The 27822-nt window shown below is 50.3% G+C and overlaps 3 protein-coding genes and 2 long non-coding RNA genes across 5 annotated transcripts; 4 read left to right on the top strand and 1 right to left on the bottom strand.

The window, feature by feature from the left end:
* Positions 1-384: 384 nt before the first annotated feature.
* Positions 385-1578, bottom strand: LOC141578154 (uncharacterized). Its single transcript, XR_012508151.1, has 2 exons — positions 1440-1578; positions 385-819 (listed from the first exon to the last, which is right to left on the bottom strand). It is a non-coding gene; the product is annotated as an uncharacterized LOC141578154 (long non-coding RNA).
* Positions 688-26305, top strand: LOC141578152 (uncharacterized). Its single transcript, XR_012508149.1, has 3 exons — positions 688-825; positions 13041-13144; positions 26167-26305. It is a non-coding gene; the product is annotated as an uncharacterized LOC141578152 (long non-coding RNA).
* Positions 4728-7577, top strand: HOXA6 (homeobox A6). The gene is made up of 2 exons (XM_010968654.3): positions 4728-5914; positions 7312-7577. Exons 1-2 carry the CDS (start codon positions 5473-5475, stop codon positions 7569-7571), a joined length of 702 nt encoding a protein of 233 aa, XP_010966956.1. The 5' UTR covers positions 4728-5472; the 3' UTR covers positions 7572-7577.
* Positions 9276-12183, top strand: HOXA5 (homeobox A5). The gene is made up of 2 exons (XM_010968653.3): positions 9276-10170; positions 11157-12183. The coding sequence occupies exons 1-2, from the start codon at positions 9276-9278 to the stop codon at positions 11405-11407; spliced, it is 1146 nt and encodes a 381-aa protein (XP_010966955.3). The 3' UTR covers positions 11408-12183.
* HOXA4 (homeobox A4) lies at positions 22402-24722 on the top strand. Its single transcript, XM_010968662.3, has 2 exons — positions 22402-23124; positions 23679-24722. Exons 1-2 carry the CDS (start codon positions 22518-22520, stop codon positions 24023-24025), a joined length of 954 nt encoding a protein of 317 aa, XP_010966964.3. The 5' UTR covers positions 22402-22517; the 3' UTR covers positions 24026-24722.
* Positions 26306-27822: the final 1517 nt, after the last annotated feature.

Below are 27822 nucleotides of genomic sequence, written 5' to 3' on the forward strand. Positions count from 1 at the left end.
ACCCGAGATTCAGGGCCTCTGATGTAGCCCTGACCCCACATTCAGGCAAAGCGAGGCGGCCCCAGGGCCCAGAACGAAAGCTGAGGGGTATAGGAAGGGGCAGGGGCCACTGTGAAACCTCACCCGGGCGTCTGGGCGTGGAGAAGGATGAGGGGCTGGGGAGGGGGCAGAGGCGATGAGGACAGCGCAGAACAGTGTAAGCTCGATGGGCAAAGACCTCGACTCCAGCCTCCTGCTTGGGTTGGGCCCGCTTCTTATTGCTCTTTTAGTAAAATCCGGCCCAATTTGGGTCTGTAAAACCTGCGGCCCAAAGTCGGGGCTGCCTCCGTGGTAAGATGGCGCCGATGTAAGAGCTGCCTCCTCTTAGTGATGGGGAAAGGGTCATAAATCCGTTGTTGTTTATGAAAATTTACAACTTTGCAATACAACTTTATGAGTTGTTCGGCCCTTCCATTGGCCGCTGTCGGTCATGTGGATGGGAACCGTGAACATGAACTTTTTTATAATTTCCCTTGCGAGAATAGAGCCGCATTCTTTTGCTCCGCTCCATCCTGCCTGCTTCAGAGCTCTGCCTTCCAGCCAGGCTTGGCTGCGCTTTGTCCGGCGATGGCGAGCGAGGCGAGGCCCCGGCCCGGCCCGGCCCGGCTGCTCCCGCTGGAGATGGGGCGCGTCCAGTTCCCGGCGCCGCGGCGGCCGCTTTGCAACTCGCAACCTGGCTAATTTCCTGCGTCCTCTAGCACCAGGAAGAAGGACAATTCGTCTTCCCGGGCTGCCCAAGCGACAGCTGTCAGAGGGGCAGGAGCTTCTGGGAGCCGTCATCTGAAGGTGAGACAAGTGGGGAGACAGGAGCAAAGGTGGTGAGATGGCAGCCGGAGCTGGCAGCGGTGGAAGAGGGCACCCAGGGCGGCTTTCAAGAAGGGCATACTCACCCTCGCCCACCCACTTACCAGTTCACACCCGCCCCCATCACACACTACAGCCGCTCGCGCGAGCGCGCGCGCTAACACACACACACACACACACAAACACACACCCAGACACACACAGTCCCTCCCTCTCCTCTCCTCTCCTCTCCCAGACCATGGCAGTGAATGCCCTCCTTCCTTCCGTGGCACAGCGCTCTGCGCCGGGCAGGAGCAGTGAGGTCTTCTCTCTCCCTTCCCCAACGACCTCACAAAGCCCAAAAGGAAGTGGCCTTGCACCCCGCATTCCCCCGCCAGCCTCCTGGGTTTGGATTTTTTTTTTTTCCTTCACGACCCAATTGGTTCGATTGAATTCTCCAGTAATTGGAGACAGTTCCCGACCTGGGAAGGTGGGAAGAAGTGAGGGCAAGGTGAATTCATCGACGGGCGTTTTATCAGCATCAACACAGCACCTTCTATTCTGTGGGAAGTGGTTTCTGGAAAGAAAGGTAGAATAAGGAAAAAAAGCAAACTTACTAATTCAGCCAGAGTCCTCTGCTGAGAGCTCGCTTCCCTTCACGCGGTTTTCCAATAGGTGTCTGAAGCGCGGGGAGAGGGAATAGGTGCGTGGGTGGAATTCTGTTTTGGAGAAGAGTATGGGGTTAATTGGCTGAGTGTTGCTTGGCGGGAAGTTTCGGTGCGCAGGATCTGGTGTTATTGAGAGTGGCAGGAGCCCGAAGCTAAGGCTGAAGGAAGGACGCAAACCGAGCCTGGGCTATAGGGGGACCCCCCCCCAAACCACCTCGGCGCAGCAGACTGGCTGGCAACCGCCCCGCACCCCATCTCCCGAGAGCCGGGAAAGGACTGTTCAGCAGCCCCGGAGGAGGCGTGGAGGGTGCCGCGGGCATGGGCTTGACGTAGGGCGGTGGAACGAACTGGACTTGGCCGGCCTGGGTGCGCCTCGAATAGATTTGGCATGGGAGCTTTCTGGGACAGCGACCAGAAATGATCCTGAGGTTCTGGGCTCAAGTTCTTTTTGTTTGTTTTTTGCTTTTGGTTGTTGTTTTCCCACCTTAGGATAATGGCTTGGTACGCATTCGATAATTAAGAAGGGCCTGTGGACCTTGGGGTCGTCCACCCGCGCTGAGAGGGGTGCGCTGGGGCGGATAAAGCGGCGTATTTGCATCGAAGGGCCCTGGGCGGCTTGACTGCGGCTGCCGCCGGCTGATTATTTATTGCGAACGCGCCGGGCGCTCGCTGCTGCCACGCTGTGGCCGTCGCCGGGACCGACGCCAGCCGCAACCCCGCGTCGTGCAGCTTGGCGCGACTGCTGCGCGGGCCCCTCAGAGATTCCCAGGCAGCTTGAGGAGAGGGGGGCGAGGGAGAATCTGAGGGGCGGCCTCCCAGGGCCTGACTGGCCAGGAACCTCCCCCGCCTTGGCCACCCATGACTGGAGCTGGACGCCCGACTAGACTCAGGTCCTCCCCCAACCCTAGCACCATGGAGACTGGTTGCACAGGCCGCTTGGCACGTCACGGCTGCTTCTGTCCAAACTGCGCGTCCCAAGGCGCCCCGGGGACGTACACTGGTTCGGGAACCGCGCCCGCTTTGGGATTTTGAAATCGGAGATAGCACTCGTAGCCCTGAGGCCTGCAGGCCCGACTGGCCCTGAGGAGGATTGGCTATGGCAAGGAAGGCGGGCTTTGGCTCCAGGCGAGGGCCTGAGACACACAGAGGACGCACCTGTGTGTCATGGGCTCTGGCCTGGTCTAGCGATCGGGGAGAAGGGGGGCCCTCAAGGTCCCCCCTACCCACCAGCAGGCTGCCCTCCAGGCTGGCAGAGGTCGAGGAGCTCAGTAGGCAGCCTAGTGAAAGGGCGGACTGTGAGGCCCTGCTCACCTTCCCGTTTCCCTTGAAGAACAGCTGAAAGGTAAGTGGACTTTCTGTGTGGCTTTGACAGAGAAAAGAGCCCTGGTGGCCATTATCACCATCCCAGGAGAGGCTCCCTCCAGCGTCTGGGGCTTCTATCCTTGCCTGAATGGGTCTCTCTCTCTCTCTCTCTCTCCCCCTCTTGTTACACACACACACACACATACATACATACATACATACATACATACATACATACATACATACATACATACACACCCCTAATGCTGGTTGGAGAAATAAATTGGGAGTCTGCCAACATAAGTACCAGCCTTGGCTGCCACATACAGATTTCAATTTAATATATTTTTTTCCATCTTAGTGCCTGTAGAAGCTAGAAATATAATGTTTTTTGGTTCTTAGCTGAGAAATCAAATTCTTTTGTCGGCTGGGACAATGATTAGATTGAGAATCCCAGGTCGAACCATAACAAATACTACTAATAATAGTAAACTGCCACCAGCCCCAAGACTGTGTGGGACTTGGAGGAATGAAGCAGACATTATAAATGTAAACATTTATCAACATCTCTGAATGATTATTTTCATCTTACATGATAATTACTTGCTTGAAATCACTGTCATCTGACGGTCTTGTTTAAGAAACAATAACTCAAATATGATTTTCTTCTAAAACAGCTTTAAAAAATAATTCCCTTTTTAATTTTTGACTCTTGAACTTTCATTTTCACCTACCTGATTTTTTTCCTTGAAGAAATTCAAGAGAAAGTTAAAATTGTATCCTCTCCTGTCAGGCCCTTCTTTATACATGCAAAGGAGAAACTTTCCAGAATTGGATTGATTGGGGCACAGGCAGAAGGCTTCTGGGTGCAGCCCCTGCTGGATGGGCAGCAGCCGCTTTCAAAGATGCATGATAGGTTCTGGGGAGGCCAACCATAGCCCTGTCCTTTCCCAATTTTTTCCCCTTGGGGGAAATGAAGGGTAAAAATCAAGAAGCAAGGAAGAGATTAGGAAATTCGTTTCCAGATTCCTAGGGGGGCCTTGCCACCCTCAAGTCCTGAACCCCACCAATCCGCATTCGCCAGTTTTACAGAGCATATAAACACCCTCCGGAAATTCAACCAAATCATATAAATAGTCTTTCTTCAAGCTCCACAGAATTGAGGATTTTAAAGCTAATTCAAGGGGTTTTACAAGCCCAACAAATACAGTTGTAAAAGTGCCATTGGAAAGATACCACATTTTACAAAATGAGATTGATCCATGTGCTGTAAAAGTCAACTGTCTCGAAGGCACAACTCTCAGGCAAGAGATGGCAGCCCAGGACAGGCTTTTCACGTCTTGTCTGGGGAAGGCCAGGCCTGGGACTGTGGTAAAAGCAATTCAATTTCTGGAGCCGGTGAGACAACTGTTTCTGGTTCTGGAGCAACTGTGGCTCCAACTTTTTGGCAGGTCCCCAAAAAGTCCCAGGAAAGGGGGACACCCCAGGACAAATAGGCAACCCAGAAACCAAGCACATCAATTACCCTCGCCTTTGGTCAACAGAGCTGCCCTCTGTGCCCAGCTGGGCCAGGGACCCAGAGTCACCGGCACCTCTGAAATGAGGATAGAGATTCCACATCTGGGTCTGTCTCATCTCTGAGCAGTCAGGGTGGTGGACTGCAATTCCGGGGAGCGGGGTGAGAGGAGCAGGTCCCAAGGCTGGCTTCAGAGTTCAGTTTCACAGCCACTCCTCTGCAGGTCCCTTTCTCGTTGAAACCAGTGGTTTCTGACCTCTCAGTGCCTGGATTCAAAGGCGGTGGGAAGGGGACATACAGCTTGTGGGGGTGCTTTGAGGCAAAGCAGTCACTGGCCATTAGAAGGAAGCCCTTGGAGACTCTAAGGATATGTTGTGTGTGGGAGTAGGGGCCGGTGGGGGAAGGGGGAAAGAGACTGGACTCATCCTGGTCCTGATCAACTCGAGATGAGCCTTCCTCCTCTTGTTCTCGTGGCCCAGGCCCCTGGTGGGAGTGGGGAAGGAAAGAAGGAGGGGATGCACCGATTTCTAAGGCGCAGAAGTGAGGAGCAGGGCATGAAGGCCTGGTTTCTCAGAGCTCTTCTCCAGCTCCGGAACCCACACCCACGCGTGGGGAGTGCAGAGGGTGGGGCAAACTCTGGGCCCCGCCGCGAGGGCAGGGCGGCCCGGAGCAAAGCCATCCTTGTCACCGCCCCTCCCGGCGCGGGGCTGTCAGGTTTCCTGTTTGGAGAGAAAACCCAGCAAAATCCAACAAGGCGAAAGGGGTGGAGAAAAGAGTGGGCCTGGCCGGGCCTTTGCGGCAGCCGGGTCGCGGGGTGGCCCTATCCCGGACCGATCCTCATGCCCTTGCCGGGGCCGTGCCCGCCGCCGGCGTTCGGGGAGAGAGCCGGGCCGGCTGGCTGTGCGCGTCCATTAATCTGCCGGGCGGGCGGCGGGCGGGCGGGCTGGGGGCTGTTTGTAACTTTGCTGCCTCGGTCGCCGCGGTCCCCGGGGAGCGGGCTCCGGCGCTCGCTCCCATTGGCCGCCGCCGCGTCAGCTGGTGCGATTTGCTGCTGTCGCTTTTGGCGTTCGGCCATCCAGAAACAAACCAGTTCGATGACTACTAATAGTTATAGCCAGATGTACTAATACACAACAAATCACAGTCCTGCAGAGGGGCGCGCAAATGAGTTCCTATTTTGTGAATCCCACTTTCCCCGGGAGCCTGCCTAGCGGCCAGGACTCCTTCTTGGGCCAGCTGCCCCTCTACCCGGCCGGCTATGACGCGCTAAGGCCCTTCCCGGCCTCGTATGGGGCGTCGAGCCTCCCGGACAAGACGTACACCTCACCTTGTTTCTACCAACAGTCCAACTCCGTCCTGGCCTGCAACCGGGCGTCCTACGAGTACGGGGCCTCGTGTTTCTATTCTGATAAGGACCTCAGTGGCGCCTCGCCCTCGGGCAGTGGCAAGCAGAGGGGCCCCGGGGACTACCTGCACTTTTCTCCCGAGCAGCAGTACAAACCCGACAGCAGCAGCGTGCCGGGCAAAGCCCTCCATGACGAAGGCACCGACCGGAAGTACACGAGCCCTGTTTACCCCTGGATGCAGCGGATGAACTCCTGCGCGGGTAAGGTGCTTTCCTGCAGCCCCTCAAGAGAGTGGAGGGAGAGGGGAAGGAGGCAGGGAAAGAAGGAAGGAAGGAAGGAAGGAAGGAAGGAAGGAAGGAAGGAAGGAAGGAAGGAAGGAAGGAAGGAAGGAAGGGTAGAAGGAGGAAATAGAAAGGAGGAAAGAATGAGCAAAGTTTTTTTGGCTTTTATAAAAAATTAAAAAAAACAAAACCCTACCCATCCCCAGTGGGGAAATCACGTTGTGGCAGAGTGAAGGCAGTGCATTTGTGTCCATGTAAGGTGACACCTTAGGGGACCTTGGGGGAGTCACTGCCATGCTATGTGAGACTCAGTGACAGGTAACCTGAAGAGAGAGCAAGGCTGGATGGGACAGAGTGCCTGCCTACACTACATCCTGGTAACACCCTGCTCAGATCCCCTTCTGCACCCATCCTGAGAACTCTCCTTTACCTCCCACTCCCTCACCTTTCTGCCCTTCTTAAACCCATCTAAAGGCCCTCATTTGGCCCCTCAAAGTGTCTCCCCAAAGCCTAGGAGGGCCACATCCCCAGCCTCAGGATTTTTCCTCTCTCCTCCCTCCCCTCCTCCCCCTTCCACTCAACTGCTCACTCACAGCCAACTTCTGCCTCCTTCTGAGGCCCTGCCTGAGTCTCATATGCCCAGCTTGGGGAGAGACCCCCACCCATGGGTCTCTTAGGCACCAGAACAGATAGCCCATCACAGTCCCATATTCCAGAAACCCCTGATGGCCCATAGCTCCTTCTTTTTGCCCCTGGTTTCCCAAAATTCCACCAGGAATCCTTGGAGAAGGACAGAGCCTAATGTGGATTTTTTAAAATTTGTAGTGTCTTACTTTAAAATTCACTTGTGTTTTCAAGAGCTCTGTCTTCCTCAGAAGGGCCATACAGTTGGGAGGGATTTGCAAAGATTTGAGAGGGCTGACCATTTTGAGTTTTCCAAAAAGCATGTTGTGTTCTGATGTGGTTGGCTACAGTAACATCTTCACAGAGGTCCGTGTATGAATTCAGAGTGTCTACCCTACTCACAGGGTTCCACACCCACTCCCAAACACACACACACTATACTCCCACAAAACAGACTTAGGTACCCCGAATTAAGAATGCTGTTCTGTTCTTTTGCTCGTACTGTTTCTTTTACAGAACAGATTTTTCAAAAACAATAACTTGCCACCCCAAGTCGTTTTAGGAGGAGAGTATCTCGCTTGATATGAAATAATCTTCTCCCATCCAGCCCGCTTTCGGCCCCAGACATAGGGGAGACATAGTGGGAGAGGCTGGTGGTTTCCAGCCCCGAGGTTCGGGGCGTGGGGCGCGAGGCTGGCTGGTCAGGCTGCCCGGATCCTGGCTTACCGGCGCCCGGCCGTTTCTGCCCGCAGGTGCTGTGTACGGGAGTCACGGGCGCCGAGGCCGCCAGACCTACACGCGCTACCAGACGCTGGAGCTGGAGAAGGAGTTCCACTTCAACCGCTACCTGACGCGGCGCCGCCGCATCGAGATCGCCAACGCGCTCTGCCTCACCGAGCGCCAGATCAAAATCTGGTTCCAGAACCGCCGCATGAAGTGGAAAAAGGAAAATAAACTCATCAATTCCACACAGCCCAGCGGGGAAGACGCTGAGGCAAAGGCGGGCGAGTAGACGCGTGGGCAGGGACCAGGCCCGCGCCGCAACCTCCCTCGGGTTTGCCCCCTTGCCTTGGCCTGCTCCCCAACTTTTCTTCCCGCCTGCTCCCATCTGGGGGATTTCCGCAGCTTCAGGGGATCCCGGCGCTTTGCAAACGCCTGAGCATTTATTTCTTACGAGAAAGAAAGAAAAAGAAAGAAAGAAAACCCACACACAGCCAATCCCAGCGGTGGACCGGGGCGCACTGCACACGCAGTACCGCTCTCCAAGGCTGCCTAAGCCGGCTCCGGATCTCAGGGCGCGCCCCTGATCCGTCCCCGGCTCTTGTGTTAGTGCCTCTGCACGGCCCTGAGCTCGGGAAGCTGGGTTGCTGGAGAGGAAGGAACCTTGGGGCCGAGCACCTTTCGGTGTCTGGACGCTTCCGCCTCGGTTCCTCGCCACCAAGGCCCGGAGGGCATCACCAAATCAACTCCCGCCACTGGAAAGACAGGGCCTAAATGTTGGGGCCCCAGTACTGCCGTGGCTTCCCGGGCCGCCCCCAGACAGGAAGAAGCGCGAGGAACAAAGGGGGCCCCGAGAGAGCCTAGTCTCTCGGCCCCGCGCGCAACCGTCCGTGGAAGAGAAACAGCCTCAGCCCAGCGGAGCCAACCTGGGAGCGGATGGAACTTTACAGATCCGGGAACGACTGGGCTCCAGAAGCCCAGATTCTGAGCTCCAGATTCCGGTTCCCTGCCTCCGACAGTGCCGGCGCTGCCATAACAGCTTTCAGGACCTAAGGTGGGAGCCCAGGGCTATGGGAGCGGCAAAAGTCCTGGTTTCCAAACGTGCCAGTGGCAACTGCGATGCCTAGCCTCTAGTGGGGGAGACACCCACCCCATGCCTTTAGGCTCTATTTGTGATTTGCTTTCGTCTTTCAGAATCCAGGAAGACAACTACGGAGGTAGTTGCCACAAAAATGCTTTCATTAGCGCCCTCGTTTTACTCCTGGAAGTCTAAGCAAGACCCTAATAACTCGGCCCACGGATCCCCAGCCCCCAAGCAGCTTCTATGGCTGCAAGGAGCCTGGGCCCACTCACTGGGTTCACTGAGAACCCTCCGACTTGGGGCCCAGTTGGCTGGAGAAACGGTACCCGGTGGTGAAGATTCTCCAGGACGGATACTTAAAGAAATTAAATAGCAAACTAATGACACGAAAACCGTATTTACACGAAAGAAAAATCGACTCTGGTTATAAAAGTGTATGGAATTTGACCTCGCCTAAGAGAAACACTACACAAAAGCTATCTTTAATAGACGCCTGTCATTTAAGAGCAGCAGGGATACTGTCCCTTATGCGCTCGCAAAAACAGAGCCGTAATTGTAGCTGCTGCTGCGGGCAGGATTTATTTCTCCAATTGGCTAAATGGCCTCCCCCCTTCCCCGAAGGTGATATCTGTATTTTCAAATTTCAGAGCTGCCAGCATGACGGGCAGAACGGACCCCAACCTCGACATAAAAATAAGAGGGGCTGCACAGCGGGGAAATAAAGTTGTAAATAAAAACCAAGTCACCATCTCCCCTCAATCCTCTGCATCCTCGCCGGGCACGCGATCGGCAGCTGACGGCCTCACAATTGGTACATCCTAATGGAACTGCGAGGGAAATGCAATAATTTTGCCATAATGGGCTGTAACCTCAATTCGACCCCGGCCCTTGCAGCCCCGGGTCGGAAGCGGAGCGATGCGCCCTGCCTCCAGCGGGTGGCGCTCGAGTCCAACTGAACGGCGGCGGCAGGCGGCGGGCACGCGCCTGGGGCGCGCGCGCCACCCCTCTCGCCTCCACCCAACTCCCCCATTAGTGCACGAGTTTACCTCTAGAGGTCATCAGGCAGGATTTACGACTGGACAACAAAAGCACGTGATTCGAAGTCGTACCCCATATTTGGGTGCCTACGTAGGAGGGAACCAAGTACATGTCCCAGTCATTTCCATAATTCATCATAAATTGTGCAAGGGTGCTATAGACGCACAAACGACCGCGAGCCACAAATCAAGCACACATATCAAAAAACAAATGAGCTCTTATTTTGTAAACTCATTTTGCGGTCGCTATCCAAATGGCCCGGACTACCAGTTGCATAATTATGGAGATCATAGTTCCGTGAGCGAGCAATTCAGGGACTCGGCGAGCATGCACTCCGGCAGGTACGGCTACGGCTACAATGGCATGGATCTCAGCGTCGGCCGCTCAGGCTCCGGCCACTTTGGCTCCGGGGAGCGCGCCCGCAGCTACGCGGCCGGCGCCAGCGCGGCGCCCGCCGAGCCCAGGTACAGCCAGCCGGCCACTTCCACGCACTCGCCTCCGCCCGACCCGCTGCCCTGCTCCGCCGTGGCCCCCTCGCCCGGCAGCGACAGCCACCACGGCGGGAAAAACTCCCTGGGCAACTCCAGCGGCGCCTCGGCCAACGCCGGCAGCACCCACATCAGCAGCAGAGAGGGGGTTGGCACGGCGTCCGGAGCCGAGGAGGACGCCCCTGCCAGCAGCGAGCAGGCGAGCGCGCAGAGCGAGCCGAGCCCGGCGCCGCCCGCCCAACCCCAGATCTACCCCTGGATGCGCAAGCTGCACATAAGTCATGGTAAAGCCAACCTTTTTCTAAACCCATGCGGCCGCGGGGGCGCGGCTCTCGGTCCCCCCTCTCTCCTTTACCGCCTTCTCTCTCCCTGTCTCTCTCCTGGTCTCGCCTCTCCCAGCCCTGTGGAGCCTCTCCCCGTCGTTCTCCTTCCCCCTGCCTTCCTTCTTCCTCCTCTTCTCTGCAGCGCCCAGCGCTCCCAAATTGGGGGAAAGGGGCTGCTGGTGAGGCAAGTTTACACGTTGGGTGGGAGGGAGAGAAAAAAACCCAGATCGAATCCCAGCGCCTCGGAACGCGCTCACGGGTCAAGCCAGCCGAGCTGGGCGCAAAGAGGTAGAGGATGGCAGTAGGGGCCGTGAATCGGGCTTGTCAGGACGGATAATTTATGACGAGGGCTACGCTGGGGAAACAGCGTTACTAATTAGAGTCCCCGAAAAGGGGCTTGGCGGGGGAAATAATCGAGGCGAGAGCCGCCAGAATTCTGAAGTTTGGGGGCGGAAGGGACAGCAGGAAAGGAAAGGAAAGAAAAAGAAAGCAGGCGCCCCAACCGTTCAAGCTGGAACAGGAGGCGGCTCGCCGGGCTGGAACTTTTAAGGAAGGGTGACCTGGAGGCCACTTGGGCACTCAGAAAAGGGCCTTGCTTTGGTGGGTTTCTTAGCGGTAGGCAGCCTGAGAGGTCTGTGCCCCGCCTCGGGTGCGCCAGGGGCAGGGCCAGAGGGCAGGAGAGGGGCGAGGGAAAGCAGGGCGATCCTCCGGGAAGCGGCTCCAGCCTCAGATGGGCCGATTGTTCCCAGAGTCCAAATCGTATTGTTTTCTCTCTAGAAAGGAAGAGGGAAGGAAATTTGGGAGGGGTAGGCGGGCGAGCAGGGAGGACTTGTTGAGCTTTTCTCCTGCTCAGGACCCTGCTCAGGACCCTGGCTCGTCCAGCTGGAGGACTTTGGTAGCCAGAGGCGGAGGAGTTGGTGGCTAAACCGCTGACTTTTCTATTGCAGACAACATAGGCGGCCCGGAAGGCAAACGGGCCCGAACGGCCTACACGCGCTACCAGACCCTGGAGCTGGAGAAGGAGTTCCACTTCAACCGCTACCTGACCCGCCGAAGAAGGATTGAAATAGCACATGCTCTTTGCCTCTCCGAGAGACAAATTAAAATCTGGTTCCAAAACCGGAGAATGAAGTGGAAAAAAGATAATAAGCTGAAAAGCATGAGCATGGCGGCGGCGGGAGGGGCCTTCCGCCCCTGAGTATTTGAGCGTTTAAAGTACTGAGCAGTATTAGCGGACCCCGCGTAGTGTCAGTACTAAGGTGACTTTCTGAAACTCCCTTGTGTTCCTTCTGTGAAGAAGCCCTGTTCTCGTTGCCCTAATTCATCTTTTAATCATGAGCCTGTTTATTGCCATTATAGCGCCTGTATAAGTAGATCTGCTTTCTGTTCATCTCTTTGTCCTGAATGGCTTTGTCTTGAAAAAAATAGATGTTTTAACTTATTTATATGAAGCAAGCTGTGTTACTTGAAGTAACTATAACAAAAAAGAAAAGAGAAAAAAACACACAAAAAAGTCCCCCTTCGACCTCGTTTAGTGCCAATGTTGTGTGTTGCACTCCAGTTGTTTAACTGTGCATGTGAGTGGAAGTGTTCCTGTCTCAATAGCTCCAAGCTGTTAAAGATATTTTTATTCAAACTACCTATATTCCTTGTGTAATTAATGCTGTTGTAGAGATGACTTGATGAGACACAACTTAACTTGTTCGACGTGTAGTGACTAGTGACTCTGTGATGAAAACTGTGACTCTGAGCGGTGTGTCCCTGCGTGCCTTTGTAGGACCCTTTGCACGAACTCTGGAAGTGGCTCTTATAAGCGCAGCTTCAGTGATGTATGATTTTGTGAACAAAGTTACAAATATTGTCCAAGTCTGGCTGTTTAAGCAAACTGTGATCAGCTCTTTTTTTTTTTTTTGTATTTGTTTTTAAGGAAAAATACTGACTGGAAACAAAAAATAAACTTTCTATTGTAAGTTCTCTTGGTCTGATTTGTGCCAACTAGCAAGCGGCTCTTTCTGCTCGTCTGTCTGTCTGTCCAATGCTGGGAGGCAGTGAGTCTGAGGCTACCTGAGCAGCCTGCTTGTGCAAGAGGACCTCAGACCAACATCCTGACCCGCGGCCTCCTTAACTCTGACCCATCAGAGAGTTCAGGGCAGGAGGTGGAAAAGCTGTTGGTGGTTCCAAAGCCTGAGCCAACCTGCCTATCTCTGAGGAAACCAAGTTAACTTTCTGGGTACAAAAAAAGAGGAAGAGAGAGAGAGGAGAAAAGGCCAAGGGCTTTGTTAGGGACCCTCGGGGTCCACCCAGATGCTGCCTCTCTCCTAAGGCCATCCTAGGCCTCCACTTGCTGCTATGTCAAGTTGTGGCCCCCAGAGCCTCTGCCCCTAACCCATCCAGGCACCCTTTCCCACTCCTCGCCCTCCCTGAACCCAGTTGGCTTCTTCTGCTACAATTAATTTGCTACAAATGGAAGGTACTTACCCCATCCTAGCTCGGTTGGGAAACTCCTCAGAGCAGCTAAAGCGCAACTAGAGATTTGCACATTTACCGACTGCTTACACTGATGCCGTCTTTCCTTTTAAAAGTTATAAAACAGTAAACTTTATAAGCCCCAGTTCCGGCTATATGACATTTGGGTGCCAAATGAATAGGGTTTTGTCTATGAATTAGATCGTAAAATCATCCATAGCACAGACAGATCGGCTCACTGGCTATAAAACGTCACGTGGGGCCATTAAAGTAAGTTTTATGGTTTTGGGGAGTTGACATCCAACATTATATACCACATAACATATAATCTCACTGACGCTGGACTCCATTTGACTCTTTTGCAGGCTACGTGTGCCGCCTGGTCATTCAAACTATCAATTTTAGGTCCAGAAGTGTCCAAACCACAAGTTCTCAAAACTCTCTGAAAAATGGCTCCCTCCGAGTTAAGGTAAGCTCGCCCCCTGAACGCTTTCAAGTTTATTTGTACTCTGAAAACTTTCTTTCTCGATCTTTCTCTTTCTCTCTGTGGTTCAATAACTCTGAGCTTGCCTTGCAATTCCAAAGGGGAGAGTAAACTTTTCCTCTGTCCATATTAGCAGCGCCAGGAGCCAGCTTTCACAGGCACCGCGGTGCAAAGCGCCTGTGGCCGCGCCGCATCCCCAGGCCTAACTTTAATTGCTGCACCACCGCGGATGTTAATGACTTCCGCTGCTCTCGCCCTCGCGGAAAAAGAGGATTTTTGTGTGCGAAGGGGCCTGCGTGCCGAGACTGGGCAGGGCCACCGCCCATTCCGGGGCTGGCGGCCCGGTTCTGCGGGGTCAGCGGAGCCCTGGGTGGGGGCTGGGAGCCAGGGGGGCGCCGGCCGCGGGCGCCGAGGCCGCGCTGTGCTGGGGCGCGCTGGGGAGTTGGAAAGAAAGGCCCGGGCAGGGCTGAGCGGACTCTGGCGGGATTCCTTGCGGGGCTGTGGCAGTACGTCTTCGCGGGCCCGGGTCATTTGGCGGCACTGAATCGAGGCGGCGGCCTTCGGGGCCGGGCTGCAGGCTGGCTCGGGAGAGCCGGAAGGTGGCAGAGGCCGGCCGGGCGCGGGCCGCACCTCCAGGCTGGGCCCCTGGGTTGCCTGGCCGCGCCCAGGCCGCTGGCGCCTGCAGGAGGCTGAGGACCGATGGTCCCCACCTTGGGGTAGGGGGCTCAGCACCCCCTCCTCTGCACCCGGGACCAGGCCCTGAACCTTGTTTGCCTGCGCGTTCTTTTTACTTCGGTGGGACTGTTCTCACCCGCCTGTGAGTCTGAAGCAATAAACTTTATGGCCGGATTTAACTTTACTCTTTGAATCCCCAGGCTAAATGAAAGGAGTTAAAGCGCTTTCTTTTCTTCCGCCTTGCCTTTCTTCTCCCTCCCTTCTTTCCTTTTCCTCTCCTCCTTTGTAGAATTAAAACATCTACGCACAGGACCCTCAAAAGGCAACTTAGGCATCCCCCTAGATAACACTAAAGATTAGAGAAATTTATTCCCCCTCAATATACAGGCAAAGTCTCTCTTCCAAACTGTGCCCTAAAGTTTGGGGGGAAATCGAGGTGTCTTCAATGCCCAACTTAAAAGTCCCCAGAGCCATTAGGTTGTTTTTCCTCACACATCATAAAGGATAGTTTAGGGAAGAAATTGGTCGTTTGTCAGTAGGAGATTTCCGCCTTTCTTTTGTTAGCTGCTCTTTCTGTTTGATCCCAGGAAATTTACATAATCTATGATTTCCAAAACAATCCCCAGTATTGCACCAATGGGGGAAGTAAGGTGAAATAAATTTTTCTGGGGTACAATTCTAGCTTGGTCTCAGCCACCCCTTCTGGCCCCAACCCCTTACATTCTTCAGTGGCAAAGCCGTGACTGGGGACGCTGTGGCCTGTCCTGGGGTCTTTCTCTGGATGGGTACCCACAGGGGCCTAGCGGACTTCCCCATATCCCATATGAAGAACTAAGCTAAATTCTCCAACTCAGAAATGAAACAAAAAATGGGATCTTCTGTCTCCAAATGCTTTTCTGCTTAGGAGCTAGCTGAGTAGTCTTCTGCAGATGCTAATTGGTAAAGGTATTTACTAAGTCCTTAAAGTGAAGAAATTGAAAGTATAGGTGAGGAATTTCCACAAACTTTGCTGTGCAGAGGCCACTTACACTCAACGTAAGTCCAACAGATATCCCAAAATCAGAAGTCCAGAAAGCAAAACCTGGGAAGTTTTTTTGGAAAATCAAAACCCTCTCACAAGTTCCATTTCTCTTGAATAGTGGCAAGGCAAATCCCCGAAATCATTTTGTGTAACCTGTTAAAGTGAGCATTGATAATTCAGCAGCTAGGAAGATGTGTCTGCATCTTAGTGGGAACCAGAATATAAACTCTATTTGGGTTCTCAAATTCTTTTATGTGTCTGTGAGAATTCTGGAGTCTTTGTTCCGCTGCTCTGACTTTTGGGTTCTTTATTGGAAAATATTGGGTTAAGGTTTTATTTTAGTTACTCATTTGGTGACCTTGCTTGAGTGATTTCTTGGTGACTAAAATTAGTGGCAGAAAAAAAGAGTGATAAGGCTACTGGCAGGTTCATTTGAGTAACTTGCTTGGAGGAAGTGTCCACGCCACTTCCATGGCCAAATCCCACCCTAGGGTGTGGGTACCAGCAGAAAGACTGTTGGACCAGCATCACAGAATATGGGGAACCTTTCCCATGTATTAAAAAAAATTACAGGCTATAAATATTGTCAGCTTGCTTATTTCTGTCTGCTGTAATCATCATAAAACTTTAGAGCTTAAGAGAGCAGGCCAACTCACATGAAGTTAAATGACTTTTTAAAAATACAGCATCCCATCAGACCTACGTGAACGTCATTGGAGGAATTTTTTTCTTTCCTCCTATTTTCATAGGAAGCATAGTAAAGAGGATGGTTGGTTATCTGCTCATGTTGTAGATAAGTTTTTTTTTTCCCCTCGTGCATTCTGTGGGGTTATTTTCGCAGAGGAACTTACTTAGGGAAAAAAAAAACTGTCATCAAGGGCTTTATGAAGACATCCAGCCTCAGTCGGTGGCAAAAGTGTCTTTGCTCCTTGTCTTGTAAAAGGAGAAGTCGTCTGAAATGTGCCGGGCCCTGTGTGTTTCTACAAGCTGAAGAGACAATATTTCCTGAACTATAAATATAATAGGAAGCTTCTGGTCACACTTACTTAGGGGTTTGTTAGGGTTTCCATGGTCTAATTTCACAACATTATGCCAAGATTCCTTTTTTCCCTGCTCTTTCCCCTGCTTCATTGTTGGCAGCTCTGGGACAGCAACAGAATTTTCTACCAGAAACAGAGTCATGTTCATTTGTTGAGATGTGAAGAGTATTATATCCAAACAATTAGTGAAGAGAGAGCAAATTACATCCTGAAAGATGGGTTTTTAAAGAGGAAAACAATCCTTTTATCTTAAAAGATGCCCTTCAAAGCCTCTCCTCAACCTTGGCTCTGGAGTCTGTCCGAGGTTTGCCCACCATGGAGAGTGCAGAACATTGTGGGTGCCATTCCTTTGGCTTGTAAGGTAGAATTTCTTTCCAGTCAATGATTATAAACGGGGCTTCCAGGCAGGGCTCAGGGGGTCTGCCAAAGCTCCCACCCACACTGGACAGGGGAACCTCAGTCCAAACCATTCTAAACCCCAGAACTAGAGGATCTGTGTAGGTCTGTTTTATTTGCTGTTTTTCCACAAAGAAAGCTGCCTTTCTCCCACCAGGTCCTCTCCCCACAAATGGGTCTTTTCAATAATAATATTTGTTATGAAGGTTATTGGGTAATTATTACGATTTTGTGAAGCAGCCCTTGCTGGAGGTGAAGTCTGTCATCGCCTAACAAATGACGCCCATGCAGTTCACTGCCGGGTTAAGTAAATGCAGAGAAGATAAATCTGCACACCCTAGGAATCGCCAGCAGAGCACGCTTTAGTACAAGTTCACAGTCAACTCGCCTGCCTGGGCCAGCTCTTCCAACAATTAGGGCTGCGTCTTTATTTTTAAATAAAGGGCTAAAGTCTCCAGCTCCCATTGCCTGCTTTCTGCCCATCTTCCTTTTTCTTTTACTTTTTGCAAGTTTCCCCTGTCCCACTACAAATTTTCCTTGTAAAGGTAATGATGAGTGACTTAAATGTAATCTCATTCCTATTTAAGTGCTGACAAAAGGAGGTAGGAGGCTGTTTTGACAGGAAATACAGTAAGAAATGCACACACACACACAAAATCCAATTCACTCTCTTATTACAAAAGGCAGAGGCAGAGGCAGGGCATCCCTGCGATCCTGGGTGTGTGTGTGTGGAGGGGGCTTCCCCTTGAAAGAAGAGGCACAGCTTTGTGTATCTTTGTGGTTGCAACTGCAGGTCAAAAAGTTGAGGGTCAAAAGTTTACGTTGTGCAGCACTCTTAGTCATCTGCCCAGACAGAGTTTGATGTCAATGTTAGAGCTGCGATCTTGACTATCAGCACAAAAGATAAAATGGCTCGGAGTGACGCGTGTATCATGGTATGGACTCCAGGTGAACCCTAGTGGTTGAATGACCTCAATTATGAAGGAAAGGATAGAAAATTCCTTTTTTCAAGAGTAATACATGCTGTATTTCATCTTGAATTATTGCTCCCATTCTGAGGGAATAGCAGCAGGTAAATAGGCATAGATTATTGAAAAACCAACACCTTAGATGTTGGAGAACCAGGAGTCTGTTTGTGGGTTTGTCACAAAATAAAAAAGCTCAAAACTCATCAGTGGACCTTTAAGAAACAACATAGCAAGTTTCCAATGTTCCATCATACCTTTAAAGGCAAGAGAATGGGGCAGAAAACTTCTTGAAAACCGTGATTTTGATTGGCCAGTTTTTTTGCTCTTTAGTACCTATAATGATCCCTAAAGTGTGTGAGAATGAGGACAAACACAGGCACTTCTCGCAAAGTGTATTCTTTGCAATTTTCAAGCACAGAATGCTTTTTCTGAAACTGCCACTCAGTAAATGTGAAGACATCTTAGAGCTGGGAAGGGCAGAAAGAAAGCAGAAACCCTCCCAAAAGGGAAAGGATTCCTCTACCCCTCCACCAGTGAGAAAGTACTTCTTGGTACCATGAAAATATTCCTGTTATCAAAAGGTTTTCGCTATATTTATGGTTAACCCTACACTGAATGTAAGAGAAATACTGTAATCTCTAGGTGAATAACTTGAACTGTGAAGAATATGCCATTTTAGCAGGAAGGTGGAATCCACAAATGCAAGACCACTTCAGAAGCCCACTGAGACAGACTTCCCTTCTATAGAAAATACTCTTTAAAAATACATTGGGAATAAAAGTTAAGGAGAGAGAAAGCAAGCTAAGGAGGGAGGGCAGGAGAGTAGAAAAGAAAAGGAACAGTGTGTGAAGGAAGCCGACTGGAACCATGCCTCCTGTGTGCGTTGCAACTGGAGAGCTAAACGATATTTTATTATTCATGCACCTATATTAACCTTAAGTGTTGGTGTCATTAGCATCTATTTTTGGGGGGACATATTTTTCTTCTCTATGTATTGATCTTCAAGTAATCAGTGTAGTGAAACAGAGAAGAGAAAATAAATTTTTTCCAGGTTTTTCTTCTAACTTTACAGATAAGCTAATTCAGCTACTCAGAACAGAGACTCTTGCAGGGACATTTAAGATCATCCCACTATATTCTGGTTGATTGGATTTGCTGGTGCCAGGTATGTTCAGTGGTAAAAAACAAATATTTCCCAAACACTGCATTCATGGAAGTAATCAGATGGCTTCCACTGTGCAATGTGTAAAGTTTTCACTCTGGCCAAGAGCTTGAAGCCAAATGGGTGTGAGCCAGATGAGAACAGAAGAAAGGGAACAACTGTGGTGACCACTGTTCCAGCAGTGAACACTTCACCACATCTGGGCTAGTGAAATGATGACAACAGAAACCGCCTCTATTACCAAGACAATTACGTGTCTCTTTGAGAAAAACCTTCGTATTGTGTTATTGGTTAAAGACGCGCCACACCTTAGAAACATGTCAGCTTCAACAATCACAGACACCTCTTACCTAGTTTGCAAAGTAAAAGAAAAGGTACCTGCAGAAGTTATTGCTTTTAGAGTACTTTTTTCATTTGGAGGATTTTGATCTTTAGGCCTCTCACACAATCCTGGTTAAAATTAATGTCTAATCCGAATGTGAATTCCAGTCCTTAGACTTGGGTTGTGTTCATTAGTATAACCTACTTGGAGGAAATTACCGCCAAACAATTAATTGGTCAAATGCTTGATAAAATATTGCTTCCTTAAAATCATATGCCTAGCGTAGGTTGGGGGAAGCCCTTCAAATGCCACCATCAAGCATTTTGAAATTCAGCCATTCTCGTGCGCGTTCCAGAGGCGTGCTTCAGATGGCGAACAGTCAGGCTGGGGGTCTCTCACTCTAGAGAACAAAGGACAAATACAGTCAATACATTCCATAACGTTTACATTTCCTTTGCCCCCCCACCCCGATTTTCCCTGAGAAGGAGTGACCTGGGCAAAGCACCCTGCTCTCTAAAAGACACTGTATAGACCTTTTAGAAGCGCAAAGTCCAAGGCCGAGGTGAACTTCAGGTCAACGCGTCTAACAAATATGAAAATGTCGGCTGGTGAAGGGCGCGCCTTGTGATTTAACAAAGACTGTCAATGTGTAAGATTAATAAGAAACAAAATGCACACGGTGTCACTGTTCGGTCACTTTGAAACTTGGGACAGGGTTGCATTCAAGAGGGAAGGCTGTTCCAAATATATTCAAAATGATTCAAATCAGATTCAAACTAGGCTGCAAAACACTGCCTCCCTCTCACCCTCCCTCTCCCTTGGACTCCCTTCGCTCTCCTCCATCTGGGATTCGAGGACATGATGAAAAGTTATTTCACTTAATGGGATTTTAAGAAAGCTTTTGTTGGGAATATATGTTATCCCAGCACGTGGAAAGGAGCAAATGTGCTTACCAGTTTCCCAAGGAAAGGATAACGCTTTCACCCTGCTTGGGACTGGAGCCAGTTGGTGTGCGAAGATTAGCACGCTCCCTCTCTGCTCGATTTCAGGGCGTCCCATCTTTTTCGGGCGAGATGCTGCTGGTGAACTTGTTTATTTATTGAGTTAGTTCCTTCCTGGCTTTACTTTGGTGTCTTGGATCTCATGTGAAGGCAAGAGTTTTTTTATTTTGTTTTTCAAAAGATTATTTGATTCAATTGAATGATGCTATGGCTTGCAAAGAGAGATTGTGGAAGGATTAGAAAAGGTACTGAGATTGTTTATTACAGCCATAAATCTTGCAGTAAAATGTCAAAATGTCGGTGTGTGAGATAACACTTGGTGGTCCTGGCTCCGTTTGTGTTTATGATACGAACCACAAAGACAAGTTGCAGGCCTTGGGGGGATTCTGTGTAAGCCCATCTTCCTAAAGTAATAGAACCACATGAAACATAGGCACAGTTAACTCGTTTAGGTTACATATACAAAACAGTGCCCGAACCTCGTTAATACTTTAAAATAGAAACTCAGTAGAAGGTTCTGAGGCTAAACAACATGAATTTTGTGTTTTAGAGTCTGTAAATAATATTGAACAGACATGGTTAAGATCCTGTACTCAAGACTGATGACACGAGGAGGGGGGCAAAATTTCCTTGCTATGTTTTTTCTTCCCTGAAACTTAGAGAGCCCAGTTTTGTAAATTACATTATGTAGGTATATATTATTCATGTTATATGGTGTGTATATATATATATATAATTTTTTCTTGCTTTAGAGAGATACTGGTTTAGGCAGCTATATCACAGGCTAGTTTTTTTTCCCCCAAGTCTAGAGAGGATGTCTAAAGATTACAGTCAGTGTTGATTTCTGTCTGTGGCTCAGATTTCATTTAAAAATTTTTTCAGGGTGCCGCATGTCGATGGACAGCACTCTTTACAGACACACATCCAACATGGAAAACCTCTTTGTACCACTTCAGGGTGATTGCAGTTAGAAAGCTAACATGATCCCTTTTTTAACCTCTTTTCCTAAATTAGTTTAAAGATTAGTCCCATATAATAGGCTTTATGTGGCTAAGCATTAAATGACTATCCATCAAATGGATATATTCCAGCATTTAGTAACTCATATGAGTAACCGATATAAATGAAGATAGAATTGACATTCCTTTTGAAGTGTCTCCAGGCTTAGGCTATAACTTTCCTTGTCTGCGTTCCAGACTCAGTTGTGAGAAGGCTGTTTATACTGCTCTTTGAAAAATCAACTAAGGTACAGCAGCTGAAAAATCCCTGCTTTGCAAGCCAGTATGAAAGTATTTTTAAAATGGTGACTATGCACTGCTTTAATCTAGGCTGAAAAGTAAAGGATCTAGGTGTGTCTGTTACTTAGAAAAGTACACACTAAAGGCATCATTATTTACTTCAAAGATCAACATTAGATGGGATTAATAAGTAATTTATTTGTTAATAATGGCGTAATTAGTTTACCCATCAAATTTCAATTACCAAATGGCAGGCAACAGTCCTCTCTCCCCACTTTTCAGAGCTACAGAAATCGTTAATATGCTAATTTTCAGCAATTCAGAAATTATAAGCTGTCCTTAAATGTAACTTTAGCCTCAGATACAGCCTGAGAAAGCAGCATCCAAAAGACAAAACAAAGTTCTTAACGGGAACAGACCTATCGGCATAGTGCCTATTTTCTATCCTCGTCTTGTTCTTGTTTGCGGATTGTTCTGCAGTAGGAAGTTGTTGGTGTCAATGCTCGATTTTGTGGAGGCGTCGTCACTTCTATCTATCCCCACCCCGGATCATCTTCTTTCTCACAATCGCACCTATTAAATTCGAGCATGTTTAACTCTGATTCGACATCTCTATCAAATGAGATGCTATTTAAGAAAATTCTGGTTTTTCTTAGGGAAAAAACCCAATTGATTCTGCTTTTAAAAGAAAAAGGTAAAGTGCTCATCCGGTTATATTGGAATGGCTTTGCTTTACCTCCTGAGGCCAATTTCTCTCAGCTGCTTACCCACCCACCCTTTTCGGCTCCTGCCTGGTTTCTCAAACCGGGGAAGTCGGGCGCGGACGCGACGAGCACGAACTGGGGCAGGGAAACCGGTCTGTTGGCCTCATTCGTTTCATTCTGGGGCCAGGATGAAAAACAGGATACCCCCTTGATCCCGACGCCACTCCCTCCCCCAGGAGGCCTCGAACCCTGGAAGACGCCAGGCCAGGCGAGGCTGAGCCCCCGAGGTCAGCGCTGGGCCGTGGCTGCCTGGCTGCCCCGTTGCTGCCTAGCTGCCCCGAGGCCTAGGCCAGAGTAGGGCACGCACAGGGCCCGGCCTGGGCATCTGAGAGGACCAGAAGCCTGCGGGCCCCGAATTCCCAGCGGGACTCAAAGTTGGGGGGTTGGAGGACCAAAGAGCCAGCTCCCTCCCTCCGCTTGGTGCCGGACAGCAGCATCCATCACCCGCCCGCGCGCTTCCTGATCCGGGTCCGCGCGCGCGGCGCGCACATTGGCGGAGGTGGGTCACGTGGAGGTACTGGGCGGGGCGCGCGCGGGGCAGAGACGGAGCGCGCGCGCGCCCGGGCGCGGGCGGGGGAGGAGCGGCGCGAACTTTGGTGGCGTTGGCGGCGGCGGCGGCGGGAGGGGGAGGGGTGGGCGCTTGACAGCGGGGGAGGGGAAGGGAGCAGAGGAAAGGGGGGATGGGAAGCGAGGCAGGAGGGGGAGGGGCCTCAGCCAGCCCAGAAAAACGACAACGCGAGAAAAATTAGTATTTTTGCACTTCACAAATTAATGACCATGAGCTCGTTTTTGATAAACTCCAACTACATCGAGCCCAAGTTCCCTCCCTTCGAGGAGTACGCGCAGCACAGCGGCCCGGGCGGCGGAGACAGCGGCCCGGGCGGGGGCCCCAGCTACCAACAGCCCCCAGCGCCCGCGGCCCAGCACCTGCAGCCGCAGCAGCCCCAGCTCCCCCACGCGAGCGGCAGCCGCGAGCCCCCCGCCTCCTACTACGCGCAGCGGGCCGCCCGTGAGCCCTCCTACCCCGCGGCCGCTCTCTACCCTGCGCACGGTGCGGCCGACACCGCCTACCCCTTTGGCTACCGCGGCGGCGCCAGCCCCGGGCGGCCGCCGCAGCCCGAACAGCCCCCGGTGCACGCCAAGGGTCCCGCGCATGGCCTGCACGCGAGTCAGGTCCTGCCGCCGCCTCCCCCGCAGCATCGAGCTGCTCCTCCAGCCGCCCCGCGGCGGTGCGAGGCGGCTCCCGCCGCCCCGGGCGTCCCGGCAGGGGGCAGCGCCCCCGCGTGCCCACTGCTCCTGGCCGACAAGAGCCCGCCAGGCCTGAAGGGCAAGGAGCCCGTGGTGTACCCCTGGATGAAGAAGATCCATGTCAGCGCCGGTACGTGGCGCCGCTGGGGAGGCGCGTGAGGGTGGGCTGGGGCCGAGCCCGGGGTTCTAGGGTCGGGGCGAGGGTCAGGGGGAGAGGCCGAGGGGAAGGGGGCCTCTCGAGAGGGGAGCCCCCAGCTGGCCCAAGCTACAGTGGGATGTGGGTGTGTGTGTGCCAGCCAGCCGCCTGATCCCAACGTGAGAACCCTTTTGTACCCGGGTCCCTTTATCGGGAGATTTACGAGACGCCAAACTGTTAGGGCAGTAATTATAGCCCCCATAAATTTAATTGCCCTGGCAGAGGCTTCAGGCCATGTGTCTTTGAAGCTTTTCTTCAGCCCCAATGCCCAGCACCATTCTTTATGGCTCTCGGGTGTTTCCCGTTGTCAATAGCCTGTGAAACATTTTCTTTGCCGTTTTATGTATCTTGCGTGAACTTGGTGTCAGGTTATTATATAATGATGATGTCCAATTGCTCTTTCCCACCCCACCTTCTCTCTCCTCCGCCTTTCCCTCTTTTCCACTCCCTTCTCCTTGGCTTTCTCCTTCGGGGTGATGGGCTTTCAGTCAACCCCAGTTATAACGGAGGGGAGCCAAAGCGCTCCCGAACCGCCTATACCCGGCAGCAGGTCTTGGAGTTGGAGAAGGAGTTTCACTTTAACCGGTACCTGACCCGGCGGCGCCGCATCGAGATCGCCCACACACTCTGCTTGTCCGAGCGCCAGGTCAAGATCTGGTTTCAGAACAGGAGGATGAAGTGGAAGAAAGATCACAAACTGCCCAACACAAAGATGCGATCCTCAAACTCGGCCTCGGCCTCAGCAGGCCAGCCAGGGAAAGCACAAACTCAAAGCCCGCACCCGCATCCTCACCCTCACCAGGGCGCCTCCACACCCATTCCCTCCTCCATATAATGTTCCAGTTCTTTCCCTCACCTTTTCTCCTCTCTTCTGCTTTTCCCATCCACCCTTCCCCACCCGGATCATAATAGACCCCAAAACAAAACCCAACTTGGTGAAAAGTATAATTAAAGAAGAAGAAGAAGAAGACATTATCCTAGTAAGAGTATGAGCTGGTTGCTACCCAAGAGAGGACAATGACCAAGATGCTGGCTGGTGGAACAACCTGCTGGCCTGAACAAGGCTGCCAGGTTTGGGTATCCGAGAAGGACCACTAGGTATCAAATATTTCTGAGACGGCTAAAGTCAGCTGCACAGCCCATGCTGACAGCAGACATGTACGTGTATATTTGTTTCAAGAGGAAGAAAACAGACCCTTTTCCTGTTTTTCCCACCTCCCCCTCCCTCATTAAAGGCAGCTCATACAAGCTTGTATTGAACTGAATAAATGAGTAGACATTGTGGATCTCACAAGATTATTTAATTCTCAAAATGTATAGACATTGGTGGTAGATATGATGTGTTAGTTTCCCTTCTTTTCATTTATTTAAAACGTTGTAGAGATATTGTTGTCTTATTCTGAGATACAATCTCGGGGGAGGGGGAGTGCATTTAGACCCATGTGCAACTGTCCAAATTGTGGTGTGGCTCTATAGAAAGCCATATGCTAAGAATAAACTCTGTTTAAAAAACATTAAAGTTCTATGACACATTTGTGTGTTTCTTACTTTTAATTTAAGAAAAAAATTTTCTGGATTGAGATGTTTGACCTTGCATGTAAAAATCCTGTAGATGGCTTGAGTTGTGTTCACTTGAATTGACTGCTCCCATAATTTGTACGAGTGTGTTCAACTTGAGCTGAACTCTTGTCGAGTTTGACCCACTATGGGAAAAGTTCCAAAGAGTAGGAAGGCTCTTGAGCTCTGAGAGGGCTCCTCTTCTTCCCAAACTTGGCCAGGCTTTCAGGCTTCAAGTCTGTGTAAGGCATAGAAACGTGTCCTTCCCTGCAATGAAAGGTGAAACCGCTCAGTGCTGTGGGCCCAGGAGTTTCTGCAGCTGTTCTACACGCTGAACTCCGAACACACTTGGAAAGAAGTGGTCCCTTTGGTATTTATTGCACCTTCACACTTAATCTGCCTGTTTCCCTGGAGATAAAAAATAGTTTGTGCAAAGGGTTGAGATTGTTTTTTGTTTCTTGGTTGTTTTTAAGGTTCTCGTCACTAACTACAGCTTGGGATTTTTGTTTGTTTGTTTATTTGTTTCTTTCTTTGAAGCAAGAGCTTTCAAAATAAACTAAACTTTCCCAGTACACCCTCCAAAATTTCTTCTAAGGAAAGAAGAAGCATCATGGCACCCTAAAATGTGCCCCAAGCAAGGCAGATCTGGGAGTATTAGGTGCTGGAAGAAAGCCAAACTCTGAACTAGGGTCACCTTCCTCACATGCTCTCAGAACTTTCTGCCCAGCCTAGAGATCTAGATTCAAAAGGTTGAACTCAAAACCCACTTCTCAATCTCCATAGCCCTAGTATTTGTTTACTGATTTACAAATCAGAAAAGAGAAGTTAGATTTGGTTGTCACTGAAGGGACTGCTCTGCAAAATGATTCAGAAAACCAGCACACACTATCCCCAGAATATTAGAAATGTCACCTGGCCTTGAATTAGTGTAGTTTTTAGTTTATGTAATAATTTTAGCACAGATGGGAGGGGGCACTCACCTACCTCTGCACTGTCAGAGGCTTTTTCCGTCAGTGGCTAACCGTTAGCCAGTGGTCAGCGCTGCTACCCCTTTCGCCTCTGATGCCCTGTGTGTGATACAGGCAAGGGCGATCAGTTGTCTACCTGGGAGCAAACCAAATTCCAGAGAAAAGCAATGGACAGTTAGTCTCTGAGGGCCCTCCTCTTCTCCCCAAGAAAATTCAGGGGCAAACAAATACACTCCTGCCCCAGTCAGGCCAAACCTGGCATAAAGTGCATCTTACAAGGCGTGAACGGGTGCCAGGGATTTCTGGAAGCACTGTGACTACTGCTAAAACTTATTATCCCTCCCCCTACCACACGCACTTGTAAAACGAAATTAAATCACCCTGAAAATAGCAATTTTCTGAGGAATCATCAATCACCTTATACAATAAATACTTCTTTGTGATTCAACAGCAATTCTGAAAGGCCTTCTCTGGGAAAAGTCTATGGAGAAGCTTGGGATCTTCTTGCAAATAATGTGGTCTCGGGCAAAGACTCAGCATCTTCACTGTCTGCTCAAAAAATGCCTGGATTCTTGGTGGAAATTGAATGTCAAGCTGCAAAACCTCAAATGGCAGATTATCATCACTTAAGGTAAATTCTTATATTTCTCCTTGATAGGGAAGGAAGGAGGGTACAGGGGCATTCATTAGCTTCATACCGCAGGCACTTGTATGGGGGTGAAAGAGGTAACTTTCTTTCACTTATTCTGAGCCTATCCATGAAAGCAAGAGAGAGAGAGACTCAGGCTTGTTTTTCTAATATTCCAGGACAAATGGCAAGTTTTTGCCCAAACTGTCTTGCTTATTAAGGTATTGTTAAGTTTTACAAAGCTAAAATTATCCACAGTGATCCAGATGATTATGTCATTTCTTCAAGTGTTTTGCCTGTTTCAGATCTGGTTTAAGGGAGCTTGTTATAACAGCTTAGAAAATCCCACTTTGTGCTTCAAAATCGTGCATTGTCTGCCCTTTGCTAGGGCAACCATGAGAGTTCACCCAGAGGACAAATTTTCTATCTCATTAATTGTTTTTTTTTTTTAAAGCTAACCCTACTGGCCCCTCAAACCCTTGACCTTTAAAGACAGTATTTTGTGTAAGCTCTATAATTCTACCAAAATGACCCTTATACATGCTCCCCTCTTCTTTCTCTCTTTTTCCTTCCTTCCCTCTAATACATACTCATCTGCTTTAGTCACAGAGCCACACTGTGCATGACTCCAGAGATAAAAGTTTTGTCAACATCTGAAATCAACCTAAATCGGATAAGAGACACTTTAATGGTCACAGTTTGAATTAAGTGCTTAAGACTCTCCCCCCTGAAGAAAAATGGCACTTTGTAGGACCTCTTTCCTATTTTTGCTGAAATCTACGATATACCCGGTGTTTTATTACAGCAGGAATTCAACTGTGACAGGCATAGTAGAGTACTTAATACCCAGGATGGAGCTCCTGGGAAGATTACCTAGATATATGGGGAGTGGGCTCTCTGCACAGCATCTCTGACTTTTTATTCAACTGTCCCAGGGTGCCCTCATTCCCCTCCCCCCACCTTTCAGCCTCCTCCCCGTGGGGTGGGTATCACCATCTCTCCTCTTTCCCCCTGCTTCCCTGATCTTCCAAACTGTGCTGCTTTTCTCACCGCTGCCTTTCCTACAGTGGTTTCAACCTAGAAACAGATAAATGACTCCTTAGAATGGAAGGAAAGAAAAACCTCGAAGAATCAATGTAGCAAACAGAAACCTGGGACTCCCCATGTGAATGAGTCCGTTCTGTGCAGGCAATAGGCTGTTCTTTGCATTCTCTTGGTTTCTGCATCCCCAGCTGCAGTCCAGTATTGAAGAACACAGGTTCACCTTTCCCAACAGCTGCTCCTCTTGCCCCTTCTCTGTACTATATGCTGGCCCAAGAATAACTCTGCTTCCTCTCTCAAAGAGTACAAGCTGGGAAGGAGGAGTGTGTTCTAACCCCGTGATAGCATCATGGAGGCTGCAGGGGCTGTTGTGAAACATTCTAGTCTGAAACTTCAGTCTTGGAACTCAGGCATTTCTTCTTAATGTCCCAAACTCAT

Source organism: Camelus bactrianus, chromosome 7 (assembly GCF_048773025.1).
Source record: "Camelus bactrianus isolate YW-2024 breed Bactrian camel chromosome 7, ASM4877302v1, whole genome shotgun sequence".
Taxonomy (NCBI): Eukaryota; Metazoa; Chordata; class Mammalia; order Artiodactyla; family Camelidae; genus Camelus; species Camelus bactrianus.

What these genes read in the sequence shown, in the direction of transcription:
- HOXA6 (XM_010968654.3), top strand. Translation starts at nt 5,473, where the DNA reads ATGAGTTCCTATTTTGTGAATCCCACTTTCCCCGGGAGCCTGCCTAGC. An exon ending in GCGGATGAACTCCTGCGCGG is followed by an intron (nt 5,915 to 7,311) that starts GTAAGGTGCTTT and finishes TTCTGCCCGCAG; the next exon opens with GTGCTGTGTACGGGAGTCAC.
- HOXA5 (XM_010968653.3), top strand. Translation starts at nt 9,276, where the DNA reads ATGCGCCCTGCCTCCAGCGGGTGGCGCTCGAGTCCAACTGAACGGCGG. An exon ending in CAAGCTGCACATAAGTCATG is followed by an intron (nt 10,171 to 11,156) that starts GTAAAGCCAACC and finishes TTTCTATTGCAG; the next exon opens with ACAACATAGGCGGCCCGGAA.
- HOXA4 (XM_010968662.3), top strand. Translation starts at nt 22,518, where the DNA reads ATGACCATGAGCTCGTTTTTGATAAACTCCAACTACATCGAGCCCAAG. An exon ending in GAAGATCCATGTCAGCGCCG is followed by an intron (nt 23,125 to 23,678) that starts GTACGTGGCGCC and finishes ATGGGCTTTCAG; the next exon opens with TCAACCCCAGTTATAACGGA.